This window comes from Anomalospiza imberbis, chromosome 16 (genome assembly GCF_031753505.1).
Source record: "Anomalospiza imberbis isolate Cuckoo-Finch-1a 21T00152 chromosome 16, ASM3175350v1, whole genome shotgun sequence".
Lineage (NCBI taxonomy): Eukaryota > Metazoa > Chordata > Aves > Passeriformes > Viduidae > Anomalospiza > Anomalospiza imberbis.
In genome coordinates this window covers 3,260,522-3,288,354 of record NC_089696.1, presented here as the reverse complement: position 1 = coordinate 3,288,354, position 27,833 = coordinate 3,260,522, and the positions used below count along the sequence as shown (strand labels likewise).

Below are 27,833 nucleotides of genomic sequence, written 5' to 3'. Positions count from 1 at the left end.
CCAGCTCCACAGCCAGCTGTGCCTCCACGTGTTCCACATCACACTCTGCTCCAGCAGCCTTTGCTCATGTTCCATTACCCATCTGCAGCTTCATGCCAACTCACTGTAAAAAGAGTGGAGATGACATGATCTGTTTTCCAATCCATTCATACAGCCCACATGCAGGAACAGCCCTCAAAATATACCCCAAATCCACTGGAGGATGGAGTGGCTCCTGCTTTCCCTGCAGGACCAACACCTGCCTGGCTGCTTCCTGCTGCTCAGCTGGGCACTCCTGTCACCCACCACCCTCACAGGTGACTGGAAAGGAGTCACCATGCAACAAGTGTCCCTCCAGCACATGCCCCACTGCAGAGTTTTCACCTCTACCCCATTGCCACGTGTTTCTCTGCTTCCCAACTTGCCACATCCCTCCTCTCCCCCACGAGCTGTCTGTGGGCTCAGAGCAGGATCCTCACTGGCAGCCAGGGGCTGGGCAGCCCCAGCTTGCTGCCAGCTCCCTCCTGCTGCTCCTCTGCCAGCTTTCAAGCTGGCACCAGTACGGAGAAGGTAATGCTGCCTCTCTGTACCTGCAGCACAAGCAAACAACAAGACAAGCTCCAGTCTCCCGTATCTGGGCTGTGCATCTGCCTTTTGCACTGTCTCCCCCTGGGTATGGACATGAGGCTCGCTGGCCACCTCCCCTGGGCCAATGGCAACTCTGTGTACTGAGATGTGGTCACTCACAGGGACAGTGTCAGTTCTTGGGTGTGTCAAAGCCAGACTGTTCCCACAGGTGTGAACAGAAACACTCGTATTTTACAACTCATCTCACAGTTCATAAAGTGAATTTGGGGATCCCCTCCCCTATGCCAGGCTCTTGTACCCATGTGCTCATACCCTGGCTCAGCTCTCTCCCGTGCAAATGGTATGACCTGGCTTTCCACAGCAGCACAGACTGAGGAGTTTGCCAATAAATAAATCCATCTTACATTCAGAAAGAGTCTGGATTTGTAACTGGTCAAGACTAAATACTTTCCACTCCAATAAAAGCTAGAGAGGATATTAAAGAATATCACAAAAATGCCAGCTGGAAGACACCCCCAAAGTTGAGCCCAGCATTCTGCTCCAGCAGGAGTATTGCTAATGCTGTGGAGCTTTCTCAAACCCTTCCAAGATGGAGATCCCTCTATATGCTTGGGCAACCTGTCCTGGGCTGCACCACTCCTGGGGAGGAGGTTTTCCCAAAAGTCCAACCAGAATCTGCAAGGCTGTCCTTGGGGTCACAGCTCCAGAGAAGGTGGGCACTGCCTTCGCCTTTTTGGGCAATGAACATTTATGGGACACAGCATGAGATGGCACTTCTTCGGGCACTGGCACTGTGTGCGAGTCCCTCTGAAGCTGCTCAGGTGTGTCTGCTGACAGATGTGACAGATGTGCACATCCAGATGCAGTGATGGAAGATCATTGCTTTCCATTGCTCATCACTGTTTTCCCCTCCACAAGTTGCAAGAGCTGCCCCTCTAACAGCACTGGAGTGTTCCTACACACTAAAAAAAATAATAATTCTCTCAGACTAGCATTTCAAATAGAATTAGATTGTTTCTGGCCAAGCAGATGTCCCTGCCACAGCACTGCTTGAGACCAGAGCAGAAGTGTCCACAGCTCAGTGCTGCCAATGAGCATTCCTGAGTGCAGGGAAGGATCTCACCTCCCCATCTCAGAGCAAGGCAAATAAGCCCTGAAAGCAACTCCACACCCATGGCTTGGGAGAGAAGCCATGAGTGAAGCCTCCAGCTTCTTCAGGCTTCAGAAGCACTGCTTAATGTGCAGTGAGGAAGGCTTAATGTACATTACTGAGGATCTAGCTCAAAAAGAAATTGTCTCCTTCTCAAGCTTCCTCCTGGATGGACATGCCAAACCTCCTGTAACTGCACCTTAGGAAAGAACTTGGATTTAAATCCCCATTCATTGTTAGGAGGATTAATGCAGCCAATGCTGGAGCCAAGCTTTAGTAATTCCTTACTCCCCCTTAAGGTTTCTGCCATAAAACACAAGCTGTGCACAGCCCTGGACAGGCACCAGCACTCTGTATGTCTGTGTAGCAAGGGACAGGCACTCAGAGGCACCAGCAGAGGGAAATGTGCCAGGCTGAGCTTTATTGCTGTGCTGGAAATAGCCCATCCCTCTGTGCACACACAGCATCCTGGGAAGGGCAAATACCACAGGATATTTGGGGCACCAGATGTGCATTTATAGCACTTTGCTCTGGAGGCAGCTGTGAGAGCAGAGCAGTTGGCCAGGGCTGGAGCAGTACCTGCATGAGGGTAATGAGGGAGATCAGCTCATTCAGGCAGCTTCACCATGGCTTCTTCTCTTTCATTGAGAGCAACAGGTTTACTCATTCATCTCTGATGGTTGTGACACAAAAATGGAGAAAATACACCTACACGTCGTGGTGTATAAAACCAGCAGTAACCAAGAGGGTCTGGCATGAACATTCCTACACGTGCGCCACAGCATCTGCCCACAGGACCCATCTGTTTATTGTTTATTTATTGTTTAATCTGTTTGTTCCTCACTGTTGCCTCAGAGCACTCTGCACTTGTCAATTCAATCTGTAGTAGACTGGAAATTCTGACCTGGTAAGGCCTGGGGATCTGCAGAAGAACCTGGGGCAGGAGCAAACTGCACAATAAGCATCACTCTAGCTGGTTTCACAAAGAAATCAGAGTAATTTCTTCCATCTGCAATTACAAAGCTTCCAAAAGGCTCTTTTATCCAGCTCAGGGTATGAGAGGGGAGCAATCACGACATCCTTTCCTCTCACTAGGATAACAAAGAATCTGCATCGCCACTGAACTGGTCCAAGGAGTCCCCTACAAATTCTGTCTTAAGATATTAGATATGATTTTGTTGTTACTGTCCTTCCTCAGTGGTTTTGTAATGACTTAGCTGGTAATAAAGAAAAAAACACTTCAGAGTTCTCAAGTTGCCAATGTTGCCTCCCAGTCAGAGCATATTCTCTGAAGAGTTGCAGAAGATGGAGACGAATAATTCAGAGAGCAGTAACTACCCAAAAGTTTTGAGAGCCCTGTCAAAGTCCCTCAGCTGTACTCTGCCACAGACAAGGAAAGCATCTTCCTGCTATTACAATTTCCTTGGGCTACCTGCCTGTATCCATCCTAGGGCAAGAACCAAGTTTTCAGGGTATTACCAACTGAATCCAAAATATGGAACAGCTGCGGTCCTTGCCTCAGGTGGTTTTCTGCTCCACAAGTATGAAAATCAGTGGAAGTTGCATTCCAGTGATGCCACTGAGTTTTGAAATCCTTTGGAAGAAAAAGTATTTCCCCTCCTCCCAGCTTCCCAGATAGCTGCTTTAGGAAGTCATTCTGCTTCTACCACGTGCAGAACCACATAGTGCCTGTTTTTGTTGAGTGCAAATGTGTAACAACAAAATGTGTGCTACTGATCACACACCCTAATGCCTCTAGCTTAACTAAGCTAAGCAGTAAGCTCTCATCACTGCCAAACACACCTTGGGACTCTCTGTAAAAGTATTCAGGCTGACTCTGTGTCTCATGTTTCCATGGAGTTTACAAACCATAAAATTAAGGAGAGCTGGCTTGGAAATACCAATGGACACAAAATGGCAGCACCAGCATCACTGGGTCTCTGCCTTGCCTGCTCAGATGGGATTTTTAGGCTGTGCAGTTTTGTGTCTGCCATGTGTGGACAAGGAAAACTGGCAGGACAGTGAAGTCCACCCATACCCTCTGATGCTCCTTCACACACCCAGGACTCTTTGTTACCAAGTGTTCTTGTGCCACACATATTTGTATTACAGATGAAATACAGGAGCAAACCCAAAAGAATTTCTCCTCCAAACCCCCAGGCCAACAGGATTTTCTCAGTCTCCACAGCAATCCTTCCATAAAGCAGAGAGGATAAGAACCAATGCTTGCATCCTGCACTGCTCACCTTGCAAACATGCGGAGATCCTCTGGGTTCTGGGCAGCTGGGACATTCAGGATGGCTTCCCGCTCATGTTCCAACAGGCTGGCCAGGAGATTCTCTGTCATCCTCTTATTTAGGGGTGAGTCCCCACCAGGTATCAGCTCAGCACTGGAATTATCCATGCTGGGGCTTGTCAGAGTCATGTCATCACTACTGGCTATCAGGACAAGAGAGAGACACGCATATACACTAAATTTTTGTATTCCTCAGCATAAGGATGCAAAGTTTATCAATTCAGGCTGTTTCTGTGCAGCCTTTCCAACTAATCCCTCTTCTCTGGAGAGCAGAGAAAGTGGCTCTCCAAGTGCTCCATGAATCTGCAATTAGTCATATGACAACACAGCGATTTTCTCAATGGGAAATTCAAATGTTTCAACAGAGTCATCAATTTGTGTGGAAAACTGTACTTCTGGAGACCATAAACAGTCCATAAAAACATTTGAAAAGAGAATTCCCAGACAGCTGTGCTGGAATACCATGAAATGGTAACATGAAAAGCCTAACAGCACAGAAGGTGGGAGCAGGCAGAGAGGCCAAGAAGCAATATCCTCTTGTGAGGGAGCCAGAAAAAATAGATCACAGACTCATCTAACTCACATTCCAAGATCTCTGCCCTAATTCATGACTCCTGAAAAGCTCAAAGTTGTACAGAGGATCTCCCCCCATATCCAAGCCCAGCAGTGTTCTGAGAAGGCTGCTCAGAACAGCACAGGCAGGAATGTTTGGTGATTTCAGCATTATATCTGATTCATCCTCTTGAAAGAATGCTTTCCTGGAATCACCCTGAAGAATGGCACTGGGGGGATTAAAGAAATCAGAGGACACAAACAGAAATCAATCATGTGTGAGAACAAAGCCAGCTCTGTGTCTCCTCAGGTGGCTCTAATGGCTCTACAGCCCACAGAAACCAATGCTGCCTGAACAAATTACCTCATTTTCTTTCTGTCCTGAAAACCAAAATCTGCCAGAGTAACACAGGGGATACTTCTGAGTGCAGCAAGGGAGGACAAAGTTATTTTTAAAAACAAAGAAGTACCTCTCATAAAAATCTTTTACATGACCAGATGAGAATTTGGCAAATTACACAGCATTACTTCTTTCTAAGAAGAAGTCTAATAGCCCCTAGAGGACTTTCACCAGTGCCCAGCTCTGAATTTAGGAAAGGCTGGACCTAATTAGCAAGCACTGCAGCAAGAGGAGATGTCTCATTACCAAGGCCTGATGGCCCTTGGCAGCACTGAGAGAAGCTCTAGAAGTGAGGTGGAGTCAGAACAGCAGAGAAAAGTGTGCTCATACTTGGAGAGCCAAAGCTGAGAGCGTTGGGGGTGCTCAAACTTCGTCCCCCAACCCTGGCAGTGAAGGGCATGTCCTCGTCCTGGGCTCGGAGCTCCTCCTCGTTCGGGGGCACCATCAGGCACACGTAGGTGTGGAGCTGGATCAGGAGCCGGTGCTGGAGCATCCAGATCACCATCTGGATGAGCTGGGTCTGCAGGGGGAGAAACGAGGGGTTAAAAATCTGGGAAATGAGATACAGGAGGAAAACAGCACACGAAGGGTACACTGAGTAATGAGTCACGTGGAAAATGCTTCAAGCTCCACACAAGAGTTTATCAAAAAGGTGACCAGACACAAAACTTCATCACACCCAGAGCCTCTGTGGGTGCTTAGGCTGCAATGCAGCCTTTCATGATCCACATCTTTATGCAACATTGACCAGCACAGACTGAAGGAACCTGCCCTGCCCCTGCCTCAGCTCCAGACCAGTTTGTTGGTCTCTACACAAGGGCTACTAAAATAAATCACTGAAGGGTTAATCCCACATGGTCAGGTTGAAGTGCAGGCTCCTCCAGAGAGCCAGAGAGAGGGCAGAGTGATGGGGCAGAGCTGAAGCAACCAGGGGATATGGCCAGGAGCCCTTTGGTGTCAGATGGGAAACTGCTGATTAGCCATGGGCGAGCCTCTGGAGATCAGAGCCTGACAGGGCTGGGCAGTACAGAAGCAGCACCAGCAGCAGCACAAGCCCTGGCAGGGGACAGCGGCCTGAGCTGCCAAGGAGTCCCCTCTCCATGCAGAGTCACCATCCCTCATTTCACCTCCCTCTGCTACACAGGGCCAAGCTAATAAAGGCACCTGGGTTTTCAGGCAGGCCAGAGACTCAAAAGCAATGAGATGTATTAAACATGGCCCAACACCTGCTGGAGACCTGCACCACGGGCAGAGCGAGGAGCAAGTGCTTGTAGGATCTGTTTTCAGAAATCTGGGAGGAGCCTTCAAAATGCATCATTGTGTCTTGATTTCTGCATAAAAAGCCTTTTCATATCACTGCAGGCAGCTCTCGTAGCAAAGGGCTCAGAACACAATCGCTGACAAGGCTGCTTGGGGATTTCATAGCAACCACCACTGTTTTGGTGAGACAAACACATGCAGCATGAGCTCAGGCTCAGAAGGAAGCTCACTCTGCTGCATTAATCATCAGGGTAACCCGCCAAATCGCAATAAAAGCCCCAAACCCAAGTTCATCAGCCCACATAATTTTCCTTTTTCCATAAATCTGGTCATTCTTAGTTCCTCCTCTGCTATCAAATCACAAAAGAAACCTCTCTGTTTGCAGACAGACCCACACCCTGTCTTTTCAGCAATTACCACTTCTGGGGGCTCAGTGGATTTTAATCTTAAAACTTTTTATCTGGGATTGCTTTCAAACATCTATTTTCTGGAAAAGCCATAATTCATTTTACATGTTTAACAGAAAATCTACAGAGAGGAAGGTTGGCAAAAGACACCAAAGACATAATGCTTTGCTAACATCTGAAGCCAGCCAGGAAGAGCAAGGTTTACTCCAGCAATTATGTTGTTGAAATCCTTCCTTCCAGATGCAGGCCTGGATGGAAAGATAGCTCATTTATTTTACTTAAATTTCCAACCTGTTGGCACACAGCGACGGCTGATTAGCAAATGAAAGAAGTCTGCACGTTTCAGAGCACAAAACAACCCTGGAAAAATCCAAGGAGACAGAAAGACAGGCTCTACCAGACCTACAGAAGCAGTGGGTAGGGCCTGACCCAGACCAGCCTCCCCTGGGCACTCTGGTGGTTCCACGAATTATAAAAATAGCCAATTTCCTTTGTTGCAGCTCCATGTGCATGGAGAGTCTAATCCTGCACATGCACCATCACCTCCACACCCTTGTGGAAATACCTAGAAAGCCACCCCGAGCCAGCAGCTATGGCCAGTGGAACAAGAAGCCAGGCAGCAGTGGTGTTACAGCTTTACAGCCACAACCTTGTGCGAGCAACCCCTGCCAAACACCTTGGTGCCATCTCCGGGTGGGAGAGCTGCAGATGTGGGACTGCCTTGAGAACTAGAGGAAACTCTTCTTCCATCCTGAAGTAAACTTGAACAATCATCCCTAGACCAGGGACTGATGACCCTTGACATTTTTCTGTACTAGCCAAACTTCAGCAGGAATTTGGTACCTCTTAAAACCCAGTCTAGAAAAAGTCCAAGTGCTGCAGCATCCTGCACTGGCCCCTGCCCATGTGATGAGCTTTGTGCCACCACTGCAAGTGCCTCACACCATTCCCACTTCCTCCAGGTTTTGACCCATTTCTTACCAAAGGCAGAAGTGTTTTCACAGATCAGCTCTAGCAGAGGCTTTGCTAACACATTCTGCTGCCTGAGCTTCTGGACACCAGCACTGCATTTCCATCCATTCCCCATCTGCTCCTCCCAAGCTCCCATGGAGCTCACCCAGGGCTGCAGGAGCAGAGGCTTCCCTGCACCATCTGTGCTGTGCTGGCTGGAAATGCTGCTCCTCCCCAGAGGTGCAGGGCTCTCCCTGTGCCTGCTCTCAGGGCACTTCATTAGAGCTGGGCTCCTTGCTGAAGCCACATGGGCTGGGAGCAGCTTTCCAGGCAGGGATATACTCCATCCCAGGACTGCTTGCCTCAGTCATGCTCTGGCACAGCAGGAATCCAGAGCCAGCCTTTTTTGGCTGAAACACCAGGACTGTGATGGAAATATAAAGTGAAACATTTTATGTTGCTTAATTTAACTACCAATTCAATCTAAATTTTATTCATGTTCTTTTCATCCTTCCTGTCTGCCTGTGCTGCTTCTCTCCAGCCCGCTCAGAGGGGGTCCTGTCTGCTGCAGCAGCCACATCTGGCTTGTTCCTGCTGGCACAGAGCAGCCCAGGGCTATTCCCAGAGCACTGCCAGGGTGTTGTTGTGCAAGGCACTGGTACAATGCCCTCCTCTGTGCTCACTGGCACAAGCAGAGATGCTGCACTGGCTTCCAAAAACACAGCACTGCACATCAGCCCAGCTGGGCACTTCAGGATGGCCAGAGGAAAGCTCAGCCCCAAGTCTTGGAGGGACAAGATCCAGCATTCCTTATTGTCTGGGGCCATTTGTAAAACTCTTGAGAAACATGTTAAATTTCCTGTAAGGATTCTTTAAGGCTGTTTTCTTTCCCAGGCCTAAAACATTAAGGATAACTGGGAGCAGCAACAGGTTGAGGAAAGGGAAGGGAAAACAGCAGCCTAGAAGCACTCAATCCCAGATTGTTTCTCACCACATGAGGAGACAGTGAAAATATAGCTTGTTTTGCCTACTGAAGCACACAATCCCCCTTTCTCCAGCCTGGATTATCCAGTCATTTGATACAAATCCTCTTCAAGGTCTGACTGGAGAACTGAGGGCTGCCCTGGCTCAAGATGATGACACCTTCAAAGCCACTGGGGTGCAGGGATGCTTGCTGAAATGTATACCTTCCTTTAGCATTCAAACCATGCTGTTTCCTGGAAAACACATAAGCTATGAAAACTTCTCCCTGTTTTACAGGAAACAGATTCTGCAAACTCCTACTGATGTAGGATGAAACATTTACTGTCTAATATTGCCATTTTAATCATTAGATAATAGCTCTGAACTCTCAGCTTAACAATTCCCTCCATTCAGGCCTAGCATGACATATTCTTTTAACTTACTGTGCTAAACCCCTGCTTTTATACCCAGTCCAACTGAATATAAATGGATCTTAATCCCACTTCCTTACTTCTGCCAACAAAAGCTCCCTAATATCTTGCAGCAGAGCAGCCCGATGTGCAGTGTGGCTCCCTGAAGACACAGCTGCCCATTCAGGGTGTGCAGGCAGCTCAGCTCCCCTCCCACTCCATCCCCTGACACATTTTCTTGCCTCATTTTCCATGAGCCCTGCACAAAGCTCGGCATGTTTTCAGCAGGCACAAGGCAGAGGTCTCATCTCCCTGTGCCTGACTCCCAGCAGGATGGCCCAGACTGACTGAAACAAAAGTGAAAAGTTAAACAGATTTTGTTCAACAGCAGCTGTCCTGCTTTCCCATCTGTTGGTTTTTGTTTTGTTTTGTTTTCTGCAAGTTATCCACATCCCATCAAGGGAGAATTAAAGAACCACAATAATAATGACAAAGTGCATTATGATAAAGGGGATGCAGGAAGGAAATGGGATGCCTAATTCACCTAGGAACACTCCTTACAGGTGAGAAGATCCCTCCTGTTAGTCCATGTTTGTTCAGGGAAGGGCAGAGAGGTGTTACAGCTTCTCAGGCAGATAAATTGGCTGAGGTTACAGTGCAGAGGAGGGGAAGCCACAATCATCATCCCTAACTCTTGGTTTGCGAAGCAGCTTTGTGCAGAGTAGCTGGGCAAAGAAATTTCATGGCGAAGTAGCTTGGCAAAGAAATCCTTATCCTGAACAGCAGGTCAAAGCCTCTCCCTGCACCAGCAGCAGTGCCTGGTACAGATCCTGCCAGTCAGCATGTGCTGACCTGAAGGCTTTGGGTCACCAGGTGCTCCTGTGCTTTCCCAGGAGGTTTGGAAGGGGTGTGCACACCCCACTGAGCAACCCCAGAGCTCCAGCCCAGTGTGCCCTGCACCCACAGCAGGGCTGTGCCACTCAGAGGAGGCATGAGCCAACAGCCAAGGGCAGCAGAACAAGGGCAGCTTCTTTGGGGTCAGGGTAGAGGAGATGCAAACTGCTTCTCTTCCAGCAAAAACACCAAAAGGCAAGATGAGTTCCCTTTGGTGTGAGCTCACAGGATCTCCCCACCCCATGGCTGTACCCTGGTGAGATCCAGGACAAACCCAGGCACTGCAGCAAGTCCTGGTGACATGAGAAGTCACAATGGAGCTAAGGGACAACTCACTGTCAAATGGGGAGGACAGCTTCTCTTCCCTCATCCCTCCAGCTGCACAAGCTCTGCAGAAATCACCTCTCTCACTCTGTGCCAGCCCTGGAGCTCACTGGATCCCCCCAAGTGAATTCCACCTGCTAACCTGGCAGAACACTCCTGCAGCTGAAACAGGTTAATGAATAGAGTCAGGCTGGACAGAGCTCTAGGAAAGGGAAGAGGGAAGGGAGGAAGGCTCGTGTGTGCACACACCTGGGAGGGGAAGGAAAAGCAGGGCCTCAGCTCAACAGCACCGAGATCTCTTGAGGTCAGCTGAGCTGAGGGCATGGGCTCATCCTCATCCTGCTGCTGTCCCAGGGAATCCAAGGGAAACACAGAGAAAGGGAAGCAGCAGGGAGCACTGTGTGGATACCAAAATCTTCTCAACTAACAGATACACACTGACCAGGGCTCTGCTGCAATACACTGCTCCTCATCTCAGGCAAGAAAGGAGACCAAGAAGACACAATCAAGACTTTCAGTCGCTGGCACAGGACACAGCTGAGAGCACCCGCAGGCCTGGCACACACCTCTCACCTGGCACCTCCTACCTACTTGACAGGCAGACAGCAAAAGCAGAACACAGCCATGCACTCCCAAGGCAGTCCTGTCTTTGCTCAGGTTGTTCATATCTCCTACCAGCCAAAAAATACCACAGCACAACAAGCAGAAAAATGAGTGCCACTTTTTTTTTCATCTACCCAAAGGAATAGAGGAATTCCACTCATGTAATGGTAATTGAACAAAAATAACTTTGTCTCCTTTCAAATCAAGCAACATTTTTTTATAAAACCAGGAAGGACTCTGAGAACTCTCCTATTTCCCATGGAGGGCTTTATTAATGCCTTCTGTATCCTTTACCCATCCAGAAACTCATGCCAAAAGCAGGGAGCCAATCCCATGCTTAAGAGAAGAATCAAATGGGATGGATGCCATGGATGCCATGAGGCCACAACAGTTTCTGCAGAAGATCCCCCCCTCCCACAGTACTGACCCTCAGCTCAGTGACCTTCAGGAGCACAAACAGTGCCCTCAGCCTCATGAAAAGCACGAGATAACAGAAAACCACCGGAAATCTTCAAAGCTAAAAAACCTCACATCCCCTCCTGTGCACACAAAGAACAAAACTACAGAGAGAAGTCCCACCTTTGCTATTTCTTTTCACAAGCAAAGCGAATACATTTTGACAATATTTACAGTTCAGAGTACAACATCTTTTATCACAGCAGAGCAGAACAAAACCCACCCACATGTCATTAGATTAATTGCTGTATTGATTAGATCTCTGTTATTTACAACTGGAGCCTGACCACTTCAGGGCAGGGATTGGAGTCACGTCTCTTAAAAGACTGAAAAACGAAAAAATAATACAAGTCCTACATAGGTAAATCAAAGTAGAAGAAAATGTACTGATACAAAAATACATAAAAACTCGCTCTAATCTAAACTTCCCTAAGAACTGTCACATTTGCTTTATCAAAAAGCCACAACTTTTCACAGCATCATCCTCCATCTTTCCAATACAGCTGAAAGGATGATGAAAGCAAGGATCCTTAGGACCCTAACACAGACAGGTGAGCAGCAGAGGGAAGGTACACACTCTAAAAAACACTTGAGCACTCCATCAGCTATGGTAAGCATTTATTGCACCCTTGTTTCAAGGCATAACTGCAGCAGTAAGTGACAGACATTTATGTATTTTAAACAAAAGTAGGACGTCTGAGAACAACCAGAACTATTGAAGGAGAAGTATTAAGGCAAGTAATTAATTTTAAAAGGATTACTGAGAATGTCTCCTGAAGCTACTGCAGCTATAATAAAATTAATGCTATGACTTCAGCTTCAATTTTCAGGATACTTATTTGTCTGTAACTAGAGTGCAGTCCTGCTCTTCCCCTGTCTCCCAAGGCTGCAGCTCACCAGTACATGCTACTGGGATTAGACCTACATCATTGCTTATTTTTATCTCTGATCACCATCTCTGTGAACCTGTAATTACAGCCAATTCTTCCCTCACAGCTCTGCTGGAGCGCACAGGTGATGGTAATCTTCCCTATATCTGAGCAGGGGCTAAAGCCATGGAGCCACCAAGCACCCCAGTCTGAAGGCCAGAAACAAACACCACGAGAAGCCAGCCAAAGAACTCTGCCTATGCTTCCTGAGCCACACTGAGCCACAGCCAGAGGTCCAGGCTCCTCCATCTGTGAACAGAGCAGAGTCAGCCAGGAGACCTCACGTTACTGAGCTCCTTCCTGTGTTCCAGCAGTTCCCAGAAATGCCACAAGCCATGATCGATGCACAAGCAAAACAGCTCACAAATCCCAAATCCATCTTTTATTAACACAGATCTTTACCCTAAGAAGCTAATGCAGTGACACATGGACTTCTGCTGACCCCATGCTGAGCCTACTTCCTCCAAAAGCCTTTTAACAATTCCAGTTTTACAGCAAAACCAAGCAAACACAGATTGCTTTTAAAAACAGATTGTGAACTTGGAGCAGATGGAATAGGATAAAATCAAATGTGATTGTGAGGAATCCACAAACTCGATTCAGCCCTACCAATTGACAGCAGCTTGGAACAGACCAAATGGAGTTTCAGTTTTCCCTACTACATCACTCCACAAAAAGAAATTTTCTAATGCTTCTTTTAGGACTGTGCTTTGCCAGCACAGAGCATCCTCTCACCTTGAACATCCCCACAGCTTTTTGGCACGAGCTCATGAAACAATAAATCATAAGGCTGGAAGCACAGTAACTGGGAACTTGTAAATGTGCAACAGCAGGTTCCTGAGCGAGTGCTCCAGGAGCAGCAGCATCCCTTGTGGGCAGCAGAACAAGGAGCCCCTGGCAGTGCCCAGCTCACCTCCTGCACAGGCGGTGCCAGCGGGTTCTTGAACTCGGAGAGGGACACCGGGAGGGAGAACTTGGCCAGCATGGAGGGCAGGTTGTGACCCCGGAACTGGCAGGAGAAGGCATCTGCCAGGGGAGAGTACCTGCAGGAGAGAGGCAAAAGCACAGATCAGCTCTGTGGTGCTGCTCAGGGTAACTGTGATCCAATCAAGGATTGCAGAAATGCCAATTCCCAAATGGAATATTCCCTGTGATCTAGAAAACCCCTAAGCATAGCTGATGGCATGTTGTGTCCTGCAGAAGCCAGCCAGGAGCTCATGCACTTTCACCTCAGCCTTACATTCAGCTCCAGTGTTTTAGTCAAGGTGTGGAGGGAATCCAGAGGAGAAAAATGAAAGTGATAAAAAGTCCAGACCTGTGCAGCCTCTGATCAAAGGGACAGAGCTTGGGCAGGGCTGGGCAGGATACACACACGACCTCTGAATGTGCCAGCTGCAGCTGCAGATGTGGCTGTGCCCCCTCCCCGTGCTGACAGGTCAAGAAAAAGGATGAACAGAAGTAAAGGAGAGTCAAGTTAAATATCAGGAAAACTGTCTGTGTTAGCATTTTCATCTCCAAAGGTCTTCAGGAACAGCACTGCCATATTTGACACAGGCACAGTTGTTGCTGAATGACCTCAAGGTCCCTTCCAGCCCTATTTTTATACTTCCATCACCAAAGTTTTGATTTAAAACTATTTTCCTATAACTGAGTTCCAACATAGAGTCTAAAAGCATCTCAAAATCCAACAGAGGAAGGGTTGCCAATCTTCAGCAGAGCAAAAATACCCACCCCTGCCTCCACATCTTCCTTGCAGTGGCTCTGCCTGCTCTCCAAATGGCCATGGTGCCTTCTGTGTGTGACAAGGCACACAGTATGGAATGCCAGCACATGAAACAACACAATGGCAACTTCTGCTACTTTTGATTTATGTCAGGTGTGCCAGCTGTACAGAGAGCCTTATAAACCACTCCTTTAACTTAATCATAAAGTATTTTAGTTTGTAAATGTTCCCATATTGGACATGCAGTGAGCAGGAGTACTAAAAACACTGACAGCAGCTCCACAGGGTAAATATTGCTTCCAGGGCCACAGAGGAATATTGACCTGCTCTGCTGCTCCTCCCTGCCCACACTGGCTGTGCAAGTTCAGGCTCATGTAATGATTTGTGTTTTGTACAGCCTCAACAAATTCATGAAGATCCCACTCTGCATCCAGTCAGGCAAGGAAAGTGCATCTGCACTCCTCAGAACTGTGTTGCTACCAACACATTTTCCTTCTACTTACAGGCAGACACTGGCATTTGGAGAAAGCATGTAGACATTGTTTTCACAAAGAGGATAAATAATAATTGCTTTGCCCCAGTAAACAAGATGTGCTGCAAGCTGGAAAACCTGTATTGAGAAAGCAGGGAAAAATTAGGGGAGCAAAATCAATATACAAACTCTCACCAAGCGTTGCATACAACAACAAAAAAAGTCTCATTTGAATTGAAATGAAAAAAAAATGTTCCATCATTTCACCCTGCCTTCAGAATAAATTTATGGTTTAATATAACATGTGGCAGATCAAAAAGCATTTGACAGGGTTATGAATTTACAGAGATTTGCTTCACATTTCTAGGCAACTTAGTATTTCCTGCCTCAAAGGAATTCCTCCAAACTGTATCAATACAAGTTTAGTTTCTTTTCATGCCCCCAAAAACTATTTTTCTTTATGCACAAAATGCATTGTGTTATACATGAAAAATAAAACACGTGAAAAATAAAACAAAAGAATCAGCTTCTATTATGACAGAAACATAAAGGACAACCAACACTGCCTTTTTACTGCACAGAGGTATTTCAGTAATGAGCTACATAAAGTATTTTAATGTGTTAAACAAGTCAGTGGTTACTAATGGCTCTGGAAAAGCCACATGAATAGTGTCTACAAGACATAAAATCCAGCCTGTATCATTAGATGCATTTAACTGTGCTTTTTTTGTGGAGAACAAAACTACAGAAGCAGTAGGGAATTTCCAGAGTTCATCCCATAGCCAAGTAACACCACAGACCACTGCAGGCAGACCTGGAGTTGTATTACAAAGCAGGACCTTTCCCTTGGAACACTGACCTATGACCAGGAGAACATGTGATGATGAGCTGTGTTTCCCCTGTCACACAGAGCACAGGCTGTGTCCCTGGGTCTGGATCAACCCTTAGGAGCATGGAGCAGCCCCTCCCTCTCTGGAATCATCTCAGGTAATCATCCCAAATGATCAGAGTAATCCACAGGGGTCTCTCAGTGGCCTCACAACTCATCTGAGTGCCAGACTCTCATCCCTCCACTGGCACAAACTTCCCTTTCCAAGGGCTCATCACATCACCTCCAGCAATTCAGATTTGAGAGCAGCTTGTCACTGCTGGAAGGGCATTTGGAAAGAGCTGCTGGCCTGGGGAGACTGGCTCAAGATCTTTCCCCAAGCCTAAACTAAATCTTCTTCCCATGACTGCCCAGTCTGTGCACTAATGGACTAAGGGAAATGGACGGGAAGGTTTGTACAGGCATTCACAATTCTTTGGTAGAAAAGATCTTGGCAGCTCCCGGGGAAGCAACGTATTTGGCCATGGCAGCTGCAAACCTGCACTGGCATTTTGGGTGCTTCATTTGCATGTAGACATCAACGTGGCAGGACCAAGGCAGGCCACTGTGGTGTCAGTCAGGAGTACAATCTGGTTTTAACTACCAGACAGGAGGCACAGAGAAGACAGAGCCACTCTCCTCCGGGGGACACAGGGACAGGTCCTGAGGCAACATATACAAGGAGAACAATGGGAAATTCCTGCTAGATAAGGTTTCACTCTGATGCTGGTCAGGTGCTGGACCAGAGAGGCTGTGGGAGGCAGCCCTGGAGGTGCTCACAATTTGAAGAGAAGTTTTTCATCAGTCTGTTTTAATGGACTTGTCCTGAGCAGTGGTGAGGACCAGAGATCCCCGTGATGGGGACCAGAGACCCCAAAGATGGGGACTAGAGATCCAAAAGATGGGGACTAGAGAACCCCGGGATGGGGACCAGAGAGCCCCGGGATGGGGACCAGAGAGCCCCGGGATGGGGACTCCCATCCAAGATGGGATGTGGCTGCAGAGCTGCCCAACACTGTCCCTGCCCCCCTGCCCTTTGTTTCTCCAGCCTTTCCCCAGGCTCCAGGGCTGGTACCTTCTCCGGGCTCTCTGCTCACACCGAGGGAGCTGCCATGCCCCTGCCCCACACAAGCCCACGGGCACACAGGAGAAAACACCTCATGATTTAAAAAGCTCTCAGCAGCTGCTGACAGCTCCCCGTACCTGCAGCAATGCCAAGTCAGCATCTTGAGCCAGTTGCTGCAAATTCTTCACAGCAGAGGTAGTTTTAATTACTCTCACCAGGGCAGGTGAGCAGTCCAACGGGAGCTCATTAAGCAATGACTTCTCATCATTTAAAAGTAATAAGGCATGGTAAGGCCTGCAGAAAAATAGAATACATTTGCACAGTAAACTGCAGCTTTTCCTGAACGCTTTGTTATTCCCACACCATGATACCTGGGGTCAATGTAATGGTAAAAAAAGAATTTCTAATATCATCATTTTGCTCTAACTGGGTTCAAAATCGGCTTATTTTTATATCACAGCATAAGAGGCTCTCTGTAAAAGAGAGACAAAGAGTTATATAGTAACTGGATACCCCAGTGACAAGGAAAAAAAAGACTGCACTGCATTGGCACACAACTGAGAACAAGTCTGAAAACTGCTCATCTGCACTGAAATACAGAATGGAGTAGAAGAAAGGAAGAAAGCAGAAGTTAGTTACTTTTGCAGGTAAACAAACACAGGAAATAAGGTATCACAGGACCTGGGCTCTCTTTCTTCCAAAGGCAGAATTACTTCTGGGTCAACAGCTGAAAATGAACACACAATTCCTGGCTGCAAACAGGGCAGGCCACTCTTGCAGCATCCCCTCAGTACAACCACCTAAAGTGAACACCACCCCCATGAATCCAGCAGCACCACACAGCCACAGCAGCAGCTCCAGGGAGTCCTGTCTGAGCCCTGGGTCCCTCTCCTCCACAGCCCAGTCACACCATCCCCCTGCCTGAGCCACCTCAGACATCTGCAGCATCACCCTTGGACCAGGAGCAAGGACTGGCCACACTCTTAGGGGCAGAGCTTGCTCTTACCTGATAGATTTCAGACTTCTCTCGATTGCCTCTGGGGGTATGAAGTTGGTGGCAACATAGTGGATTTTGTGAGGAAGGCAGAAACTCACTTCCAGCCAGTTGTTGATGTGTAAACGAACCACCCCTGTCGTGCAGAGACTAAAATAGGAAGGCAATCAATCCATACAGCATTTACCCTGTATCACAAATGAAAACAGTGGTCCAGTTTCATGCTGCACAGAAATCAGATCTGGAAAAAGAGACTGAATGCACCCCATCTGTCCCCAGGCTGGCTGAGGACCAGCTGACACCTAACTGCAAGGGCCTCCCACAGCTGGACACACAGAGCACCATCCCCTACAGCATTTTGAGGGAGGTTTGAAAGACTCCACCACTGACCTTCTGCTCCCTCTACCCTTAACACTGCAGCAGTGTCTCAAGTTAAAGAAGTTTATTCAAGATCTACTGCAAGGCAAAGGAAAATTCTCTAGGCCAAAGCTGCAAAGGGCAAAGATCAACCAGGCACACTGTTTTCACCTCCAATTTCCATCTTCCCCTCCAAGCAAAAAGAAAAGAGGATGTCTGTACTGGGCAAGGGCTGTTCCAAGCAGCACATTTCCACAATAACAGCCTCCTTTGCTTCTGCTTAGGTTGTTTGTTTCCTTACTAACCTGCTTCTGCTTGTCACAAACATGCCTGTTACATGTTTTTTTTCATTCTAGGAAACCACAGGGACTGAGCTAAGCCCTTCATCTGACTCCAGCCAACAGGACTGGAGTGGAAGCGATAGATGTCCCAGGAATAATAAAGACAATAAAGTCAGACCCTGGCTCTTAGCCTGAAAGCAACAATAAGCCTCTTTTACTGAAAAAAAAAAAAAAAAAAAAAAAAAAAAACCAGAAAAGCTGGAGATTAGAGCCAGGATCATCATTCAGGTGCTTTTACAGAAGTCTGCAAATCTGGACAAGAGGTGGAATCCACCTCAGGAGGAAACTATATTTGCTTAAAATGGGTAATGTACCATAAGGAGCTAAGCCAGCACCACCCTGCAAACCCTCACAATATTCCCATTCCACAGGCAGGGAATGCTGGCCTGGGAACAGCTGTGCTGGGAGGAAGCAGCAAGGCCCACCACACCTTTTCATAAATTAGGAACACATAAACGTATCAATCTCAAGCTCTACACCTGAGAACTGAATTTGTCAATGCCCTTAGATTTTAAACTTTCTTCCCAAACAACTTTTTTTGGCTTAAAATCAAATTTCAAAGTTTGCACTCTGAAAATTCCAGCCTGAATTTTAAATTCAAAGTGTGTTGAGACTCGTGATTTGACTTTTGTGTCAATAACTGCCATGAATTTCCCCCTTGACACAAAACAGATTAAAAAACATGCCAGGAGCAAATACATGTCTGGAAAAGTATTTACGTGGTGATTTAACCATTTATAACCAGCATTCAACTGCAGGTCACAAACTAACATGGTCTTTTTCAAGCTCATCTGGCTCTGTAGAGGGTTTGGAGAGAGCAGAAATTTCAGCTTTAAACAAAAACACTGGGTAGCTTTGGCTGCTGGTGCAACTACTCACCAAACCACAACAGAGTGGTGAGGGAGCAAACAGCATCCCCTCCCACCTCGCACATGATCAGACTCATTGGGGAACATCCCACTGCAGACAACAAGTTTCAAAAGGTTTTGTTCTCAAATCTTGTACAGAACTTTGGAAAATGCTGATTTTTCAAGCTGCAAATGGAGCAGACACTGTGTGTTTTCCTGTTTTTAAAAGGCACTGAGAGGGTGAATCCTGTGTCTCTCTGGCCCCACCAGCTCTGATCTGCTCAGAGGCTCCCAGCCCCAAAGGAACATGCAAAGCACAAACACCTCTGGTTTAGTTCATTAAATGCTGCAGCTCCAGTAACTCTGCTTATCCCGCCACAAAACAACTGACAGATAAAGCTGGATTCCCTCAAAATACATCAGGGAAAAGGGCTGAAGCTGTGGTTATCCACACCATCTCCCAGGCCAAATCCTCACAAGGGGAAACATGGCAATAAAGGAATGGGACAAGCGAGTTCAGAGACCACCTGAAAGCTCTCAGGGTCATAAAAACACATTACCCAAGAGCAGCAGAGATACATGAAAGCATGAAACACTTGCAGGGACATTTTCCCTGCAGAGTTTAACATTCAGACAAAGATCCAGTTGGCTCCTTTCATTGTTTTGGTCCAAGTGCACTAAGGCAAAAGCTCTAATTACATAATTACACTCTCCACAGCATAATTTTGTCTATAGTGCACTATACAACAAGAGCCTAGAATTAAAGACAACAAGAAAATCAGATTTTCAGTTCTGATCTGGATCTTAATTTTATTCTTCTGCATTTGCATTCAGCTGTACAATTTCCAGCGTTCATTATAGCTTTATGAACACAATTTCTCCTTCACCTGCCCCTCCTTGGATGGAAAATAATTAAGTGCCTGTAATTTGACAAGGAACCCTCCCGCAGGAACACTTGCAACTGCCCTTAGCCAGACAGCAGAGTTAAATAATGTCCCCAGCACACACACAAGGATTCAGGCAATAGGATATTAAACACTGCAAGACATTTTATTCCATAAAAACTTTGTTTCAACACTTTTTTTTAAATCTCTGGTTGGTAACACCTGATGAGTGATCTGAGGGATACATGGGCAAGGATCAGGATCATCAGAAAACAAAGTTTAAAACTGAGACAGGGAGAGGCAAACAGAAAAAAAGTTGTTTAATGTCTCTCCATCATAAGGCCCATGAGATATCTCATGATACAAGAAGGAGCAAAGTTCAGAAGAAATAGAAAGAAGCACAAAAAGTAGTTAAAGCCGTGGACCTCCTTATCAGAGGATGCTGTGGTTGTTCAATATTTACTCTGGCTCACAGGATTGTGGGCTAATTCCGGGAAGTGAGATCAGCTGAAAGCTGCTGAATGCACAGAAACCCCTCCAGAGCTGCAGGAAGCTGGGGAATATTTTAGGGACTATCACTGCTCTTTTGCTCCATTCTGCTGTGTCCTGAACTGTGAGCAACTGCCCCAAAATGAGAACATGAAAATTTGCCAAGCATCTCCCAGAACTGCAGCCTTTTCCATAACTATTGGCAAAACAAAGAAATCCCACTTCATGTTTATAAGAGTTAAGAATTTTTATATATACACACCTCATATCACATCTGTCCTGTTTATATCAGAAATTATCCCCATGTTTTTGGTAGAGGTGAGCTTGTAGATTTGGAGTTTGTTTTTCCTAGAGGTTGTGACTACTCAGAGCTTAGAAATTATTTCACATTTCCTTATAAAGGACAAAGGGCTGTCCTTTGATAAATAACTGTAGTTGGATTATATTTTACAGCACAGCCACAGAAATAACATTAAGTCCCATAGAATTATTCCCTGAGCTGCGATGGGCTACCACACAGTTAAGTCCCACTAGGCTAAAAATTTATAAAGTCTCTTTCTGTATTAAAAAGAAGAAACAAACAACCCAAACCTCCCCAAAAACCTCTCCATACTTTCACTTTTATTCCAATGCAAAGCTAAGAGAAATTTGCTAGAACCAGACGGGCAGTTAGTAACTATCAAGCTCACATATTATCTGCAGTTGCAGATAAAACTATGTAAAAGCTCCTCAAAAGAGACACATATTGTAAGACCAGTAAGTTCTTCAGCACTGGAAGTCCTGAAAACTTTCTTGGGCCTAAAAACCACTGCTTTCTGTTCCACACCAAAGCTTCAGTTTGGGGATGAGATGAATGAAGACTCTCAGTTTTCTGAATTAATCATAAAGAAACATTCTAGTTCTCTCCATTAAAGACAAAATGTCCCAGGAAGTAGAAGCTGAAAGCCTCTGAGCTGTCAGTGTAATACCACTCCATTGCTATCAAGATGTCCTGGGTACTGCTCCTGCCTTATGGAACACAGGCACCTCATTCAAAACCAAGGAACATGTTGAACGACACAAATATTCCTCTACTTGTGGTTTTGCTCAAACCAACTTGCTCAGGGACATGTTGGGTCTTGTCTGAAATACCTCAGCACCATCTACAGGAAGCCAAGGGCTCGACAACACCTCTGGAGCAACCCTGGAAACTGGGCTGGAATTGCAGAAATCAGCAGGCACTTGGAAATGCTGCTTGGAGCAAATCTCAGAGAGCTGGGCTCTATCTGCAATTCAAAGTGCTCTCTCCACTCCACTGGCTGTTCTTTACAGCCAAGGGCTATGCCAGAAGTCTCTGTAAATTTAGAACAGCACATTGTCACTGCATGCATCTGAAGGTTTACCCTTCCCAGCAGTCCTTTCTCCTTTAAAAGCAACAGAGCAAATCTTTCCATCTTCCCTCTGAGGTCATTCACACTCCTCCACACTCTCTAGGTGGCCTAAATCTCTCTTGAAATGTGGTGTCCAAACTGGATAAAGTATTCATTACAGCAGGAGTTTTACAACTGTGAGCAGGACTGGTGCCTATCTTACAGACAAGACTTATTTTATGCATTCTTGTCTACCTGGATTTTTTTGTAACCCCATTTCACTTATGACTAACCCTCACTTCACAGAAGACCACACAGACTTCACTCCAGAGCTGCTGCCACAAAGGAATAATTAATTCATCCTGGACTTGCAGAAAAAAACTGTATTCCTAGAACCCTTTTTGTACTTTACTAAAAAATAATTTTAAATCTATGCCTGCCTGGCAAGGTGCTGCAGCTCCTCTCAGCTGATCTGACTGCAGGTATAACAAGCATATTTCCTGTGCTCTCATATTAAGTATTAATAGAAAAACCCTGCAGAACACCTCCTTATCACCCAACAACACTGTCAGCTCCTTTTCAAGTACAACTTCCCAATCAAGCACACAGGCACTTCAGATTTTTACCAACACCTTATTTCTTACATTTTCTTTTGACAGTGTCATACGAAAGTGTCAAAATCCAACTTGCACCACTTCTTCCCCACTCACAATGCCTAAATGAGGGAGAAACTGCCTTGTTTTACAGCTGGGGGCAGCATCAAAATGTATTTCCCCATGGTCTGTCTATTCCTCCTTATCTCTGGGAAGGCTTACAGCAGCACAGTCCATGAGCTTGGGCTCTGTGTTGCTACAGTCACTGCTAAATGCCACAAGATGTCACTGTGTCCCCAGAATATTTGGAAACATGATCAGGGTTTGCCCAGTCATAAATACATAGCCCTAGAGGAACAGAAAAATATAATTGGAATATTAGAATTACAGGCTGCATAAAAAAACTGCCTTACTTAAAAGTTTAGTACTTAAACTTTAGTACTTAGGTTTTGTGCAAGGTGTGGAACCACATAGCACATTTCTTCAAATAAGATGAAATTCACAGCTCTGGAACACAAAGAGCAGCTTAGCAGAAGTTTTCTAATGCTCTTTGTAACCATTATATTACTTAGGTTCCCAGTGCCTTAATTACAGGGCTCTGATCCCCTTTGTATATGGGAAGTCACAACCCAGGGAGGATAAAGGGTTCCCTAAGGAACCTCTGAATCCCTGACAAACACCCCAAGCAAGGGGCACAGCATCTTCCCCCCCACACAGAGGTTCTGTGTCCCTCTGTCCAGGCCCTTCCCCAAGCACAATCCTGGCTGCAGAAGCCTCTGGGTCCCTGGAGGCAGCACTGACAGGCACAGGCTCCTGCTAAAGTGCAAACAACAGCCCCACACTGCTTTGAAACCTTTGCCAGAACTTCTAACCCAGTCAAGAAACAGCATGTTACACTTTGCATTCTGCTGGAAGTCTCAGCATCTCATACAAATTTGCTGTCCAGACATGCACAAGTCAGTACCTGAGTTGCCATCAGTGCTGCTGCAGCCCTTTCCCCTTAGCTGCAGGTTTAGAGCACTTCCCCAGTGCTGTGATACCCCTGTTATGACACTTGTCTGTTCTACACTTCACTTGTCAATAGGTGGCCCTGCACTAAGGAAGAAAAAAAGTCATTCTTAAAGCTGTGACAGACATCACCAGCTTTTAAGAGCAAGACACCAAAGACAGACCAAGGTAATGATTAGGATAGCAGTTCTGCAAACATTTCACCTGACTTCCAGGCTTCACATTGCTCTGCCTGGTTTAAAACCCAAATCCCAATGATTAACAGCATAAGGAAGTGGATAATATCCTTAGGAACAAAGCCAAGAGATTTCAATGAGAAACAGCATACTATGAGCTAAGACTAAAATCCAACTTACCTGTCATATGTCTCTTTGAGATCTCTGGCCAGTTTGCACTTGGGTAGGATGTGATGAAAAGGTGACTGGGGCCCTTCTGTGGCTATGGAAAAATTCAAAACAAGAAAGTAAATAACTACTTCAAATCAAAGACTTTCTTCTTCCCCCACTGGGTATCAGCCTGTATCTTAGGGACAGAATTTGTATCATTTTAATCTACAATTATCTTTCAAATATTTTACAATAACTCAAGTTACACGTTAAGATGATAATAGGGAATTATTGCCAACTTCTGCTAAACCTCAACTCAGTTAAGCACACGTAACCAAATTTGACAAATTACTTTAAATGCTTTGTTTTTATAGATGTTAGCTTTAATTTTTAATGCTTGCAGCAAGATCATGCATCACTGTCAGAGTTCACCTTAAACAGTACATATTGTTATAGCAAATTTTCCAAGTACAGTCTATAAAAATGCTCTGTAACTGTTTGCTAGCCAGGTAACAGCACGTAAAAGTAAGGCTTCCACATAAGGAGTCTAGTGACTCAGCACACAGCATTAAAGCATGCAAAACTTGCTCTAGGCTGGGTGAAGCAGGCCACACAGGAGCTCTTCAATGTCAGCCTGACAGGGAGAGGCAAACATGATGGCTCAGTGCAGTTTCCAGGGATTGTGCTGAACTTAACTAGCAAAGAAACTATTTCACTATTGTAAACGTAGGTGAACCCTGTGGGAAGAAATGATGATGTCTGACTCCAGCTCAGAAGGCTGAATGATTTCTTTATTATAACTATACTATAATACATTAATATACTATTTAAAGGAGATACTAAAACTACAAACCTGCTTTTCTAACTACCATATCTAACCAACCCACAACTCGTGGCCCTCTCTCAAGAGTCCAGCCACAGGTGGATTGGATTGGCCATCAGGCCCAAACAATCCTCACCAGAATCCAATCAAGCAATCACCCCAGGTAAACAATTCTCCAAACACATTCCACATGGGAAAAACAAGGAGTATAAATAGAAATTGTTTTATTTTTCTTCTGTCTGTGCTTCTCTATGAAAAAATCCTGAGAGAGAGAAGAATGTGCCTGCCACAATTTCATCTCTAAAACTCACATCTCTGCATAGGGATAATGAACTTGGCTGAGGCAAAATGCAGTGAAAAGCTGTCAGAATGCTACAGAGCACCAAAACTTGTTCACAGTGATCCCAGGCACAAGAGAAGTAAGAAGGCACAATCAGCACCTCCCTGGAAGAGTGTTCCTGTTCAGAGCCACTGCTGCTCAAAGCACTCACTCTCTGACATGGCAGACACCTCGTCCTGGATGGCCAGGATGAGCTTGGCCTCGCGGGTGAGGTACTGGCAGCGGCGCTCCTCGTGCTGCAGGACGATGGCGATCCTGCGGGACAGGTTGTGCAGGCAGCTGATCACGGACGGGTCCGCGTTGGCCTGCAGGGAACACGAGCAGCCACTGAGCCACGGGCACACAGAACTACAGGGATGATGGGGAACAGGCAAATGGTTTGCCATTGAGACCAAAAATCAGCCTCTCAGCTGGAAAGAGAGCAAAATTTTCTCTACCTGCAACCAAGCAGAAGCTCAGAGGTGTCCAGATGTAATTTGGATTTTTAAGCTCGTTGAATTGCATCAAAGGAACACCACACCTGGGAGGGATAGCCCTATCTGGTTTGTTGTTCCAGTTGTTAACGGGCCTTCTACCAGCAGAGATCAAAGACCTCAACTTCACATTGTGAGACAACAAAGCGTCAAGCTTTTTGAAAAGGCTCCCAATGTTCAGGTTAAACCCACTGGCAGCACAAGGGCTGCAGTGCCTTTAACATGTCCCACTAACTCTATGTTGCCACACTGGAGTTTGTCCCATGTACTGACAAGGCAGTAACTAGATAACAATTACCAGCTCATGACCAATATTTTCATCCCAAATCTGAATTAATTTGGATTTCCCAAAAAATTTCACAAATATGCTTATTATTAACACTGCATTTATGAAAGTGCCAGAAAGAAAGTGCTGGAAAAATATCATGTCAGTACAGCTGCTAAGGGGGGTGAGGGGGAATTCAGTAGCTCCAGCATGAGTCAGCAGCTGCTTCATGTTTGTTGAGACATTTAAAGGAATTTAAAGTTCTGGCAAGTGACCACTTGGCACAGCAACCAGCAAACCGTGACTCATCGGTTTTTTGACTCAGCTGTTCTTGCTGAGTCACGCCACGTTGGTAGCCCTGAAGCTCAAACACAGCAGGATCAGTGCTGATTATCACACTTGGGCCTTTGCCTGCTCTGTCTGCCCACTGCAGATGGACACTCATCTTTATCTCTCAGGGCCTCCACCCACCTCCTGCACTGCACTACTCCATCCCAGGAAAAATTTCTACTTGCTTCTTGCCCAACACCTTCCAGAAACCTGGCTGCTCCCTGTGAACTAAGAGTGTGTCATTTGGCAAATGCATGTAGTGCTGCATCAACCACACAATTACATCAGTATCATCACATGGCTGAAGGGCAAAGAAAGCAAGTCTTCCTAGAAGCACTAGAAATTAGATTCCAGAAAAATGTGGGCTAGTCTTCACTGTGAATGAAAGAGCATTGGTTTCAACACTTCTGCTGCCACATGGCTCAGCGTGCATCAGTGTTTGTGTTTGCAGGTGCATCTACACACACTTCCCTGCAAGCAAAGCACAGGGCTTTAACAATACACCAAAACAACATCTCTTAACATGTGAAATCTAAAATAACTCCTCCATTGCAAATTCAGCACTCCCTGACCCAGGAGTGTCCTAAAGTACAGGAACATTGGATTCCCAGCAGAGCTCTGTAAACAATTTCTGTAAACAATTGATTCAGGTAATTAATTGTCTTGTGTGAAACCTTGCTCCTCATCTGAGGACAAGTCATGCAGGCTGGGGCCATGTCCATGTCACCATTGCAAGGCCAGTGGTAAGAAAAGTATTAGTGCTAAAAAGAAAAAAAGTTCCTTTCACAAGCAGGGAGCTGGAGGTTTTTAAATCATGACATTACATCCAATTGAGCAAAAATCAACCATTTCCACAAAGACGACGATTCCAGCTCCCTCTTTTATTTTTAAACAGCCTGTGGACTGAGAAAAGAAAGCCAGAGCTCAGAAATCAAGTAATGCTTGAACATAATGAAATTTCTAGGGCTTTATACACCTAATTAGCCAAGCCAGGATCCCTTAACACCAGCATCTAGTTAATAGAGGAAGCCTGAAAAAAATTCCAGGCAGAAACTATGTATTTGTTCTAGGTTTTTGCTGAACATTGAAACCTCTTTATTCTTCACTTGTACTTTCTTCTCATTTAGCTGCTCAGCTGCTGGTCCCTGGCACTCTCCCTTAACAGTGACCTCACTGCTGAGAAGAGGCAGCTTTCAAACACTGGCAATTAATCATAAAACAAGCCTGGAGTGTGTGAGCCTCCTGCATTCTCTCATGCTTCCAAGGCACAGCCCACTGTCAGATGGAATGGAGACAGTCCTTACCCTTAGTGCAAACACCACGTTGAACAGAATCATGGTGGGCATCTCTCTCTTTGGTGAGGGGTCAGTTTTGGATACCTGAAAAATATTTTTTAGAAAATCCCATTGGCTAGTGTCAGCTGGAGACTGCAACAAAGGGAAAGTAATAAAAAAAAATTTTAAAAAAAGCCCTAGTTAAATAACAAGCTGAGAAAAGAGAGCAGACAAATCAATACATAACATCAAATATGACTGGAAAAATATAGAACTATGCTTTTGTTTTTAATTGCAGTGTCAGTTACTCTACAACACTGCCTTTGCTGAGCAATTGTGAAGTCTTAAACCAAACTCTTTTAGTCGCAAGCATGGAAATGATTGTCAGTTAAGAGAGCACTCCTTCTTAGAGTCTCTGTTATTACATTTAGCATCATTAGGGACCTTAGGTTTAAATTCTTTAGCACAACTGTCAGATATACTGTCAACAGAATTCCACAGATCTCAGGCCACACCTATTCCTTCCTTTCCTAAAATCCACATCAAACTGCATCCTATTACAAACTGCTGCTTTTATCAGACAAAAGATGCTCTAGAACAGCAGTACTAAAATAAAAGGTTTTTTTTTTCCCTTCCTGCAGGATTTCAAAAACATTATCCAGCCCCTCTATTCTCTTTGTAGCAGAGAGCTCCGTCCCCAAGGCAGATTCAAAGTTTCCAGTGAGAAGAAACAGCTGGAGCTGAGACAAGCAAGTGGAATTTGCAGAGCCAGACCAACTCCCAAGGGAGCACGTGTCGCCACAAGATGGAGCACAAAATGCAGAGGACATTCCCACCCCCCTGCAGCT

The 27,833-nt window shown here is 45.8% G+C and overlaps 1 protein-coding gene and 1 long non-coding RNA gene across 7 annotated transcripts in view; one reads left to right on the top strand and one right to left on the bottom strand.

Annotated features, from left to right (window-relative positions):
• The window catches only part of NPRL3 (NPR3 like, GATOR1 complex subunit), a 43,175-nt gene that overhangs the window by 1,616 nt on the left and 13,726 nt on the right, over positions 1-27,833 (bottom strand). For 4 of the 6 annotated variants that reach the window (XM_068206625.1, XM_068206626.1, XM_068206628.1 and 1 more), the window contains 9 exons: positions 27,016-27,090; positions 24,795-24,948; positions 23,511-23,592; positions 17,298-17,435; positions 16,429-16,585; positions 14,389-14,495; positions 13,076-13,205; positions 5,296-5,485; positions 3,964-4,156 (listed from right to left, as the gene is read on the bottom strand). In XM_068206625.1, the coding sequence (XP_068062726.1) occupies positions 3,964-4,156; positions 5,296-5,485; positions 13,076-13,205; positions 14,389-14,495; positions 16,429-16,585; positions 17,298-17,435; positions 23,511-23,592; positions 24,795-24,948; positions 27,016-27,090 (1,226 nt within the window). Of the gene's footprint in view, positions 1-1,600; positions 2,652-3,963; positions 4,157-4,596; positions 4,796-5,295; positions 5,486-13,075; positions 13,206-14,388; positions 14,496-16,428; positions 16,586-17,297; positions 17,436-23,510; positions 23,593-24,794; positions 24,949-27,015; positions 27,091-27,833 lie in introns of those variants that run through there. The other 2 variants (XM_068206627.1, XR_011004495.1) reach the window with 2 other exon arrangements.
• On the top strand, positions 5,479-7,411 carry LOC137483518 (uncharacterized). The gene is made up of 2 exons (XR_011004496.1): positions 5,479-7,049; positions 7,133-7,411. It is a non-coding gene; the product is annotated as an uncharacterized lncRNA (long non-coding RNA).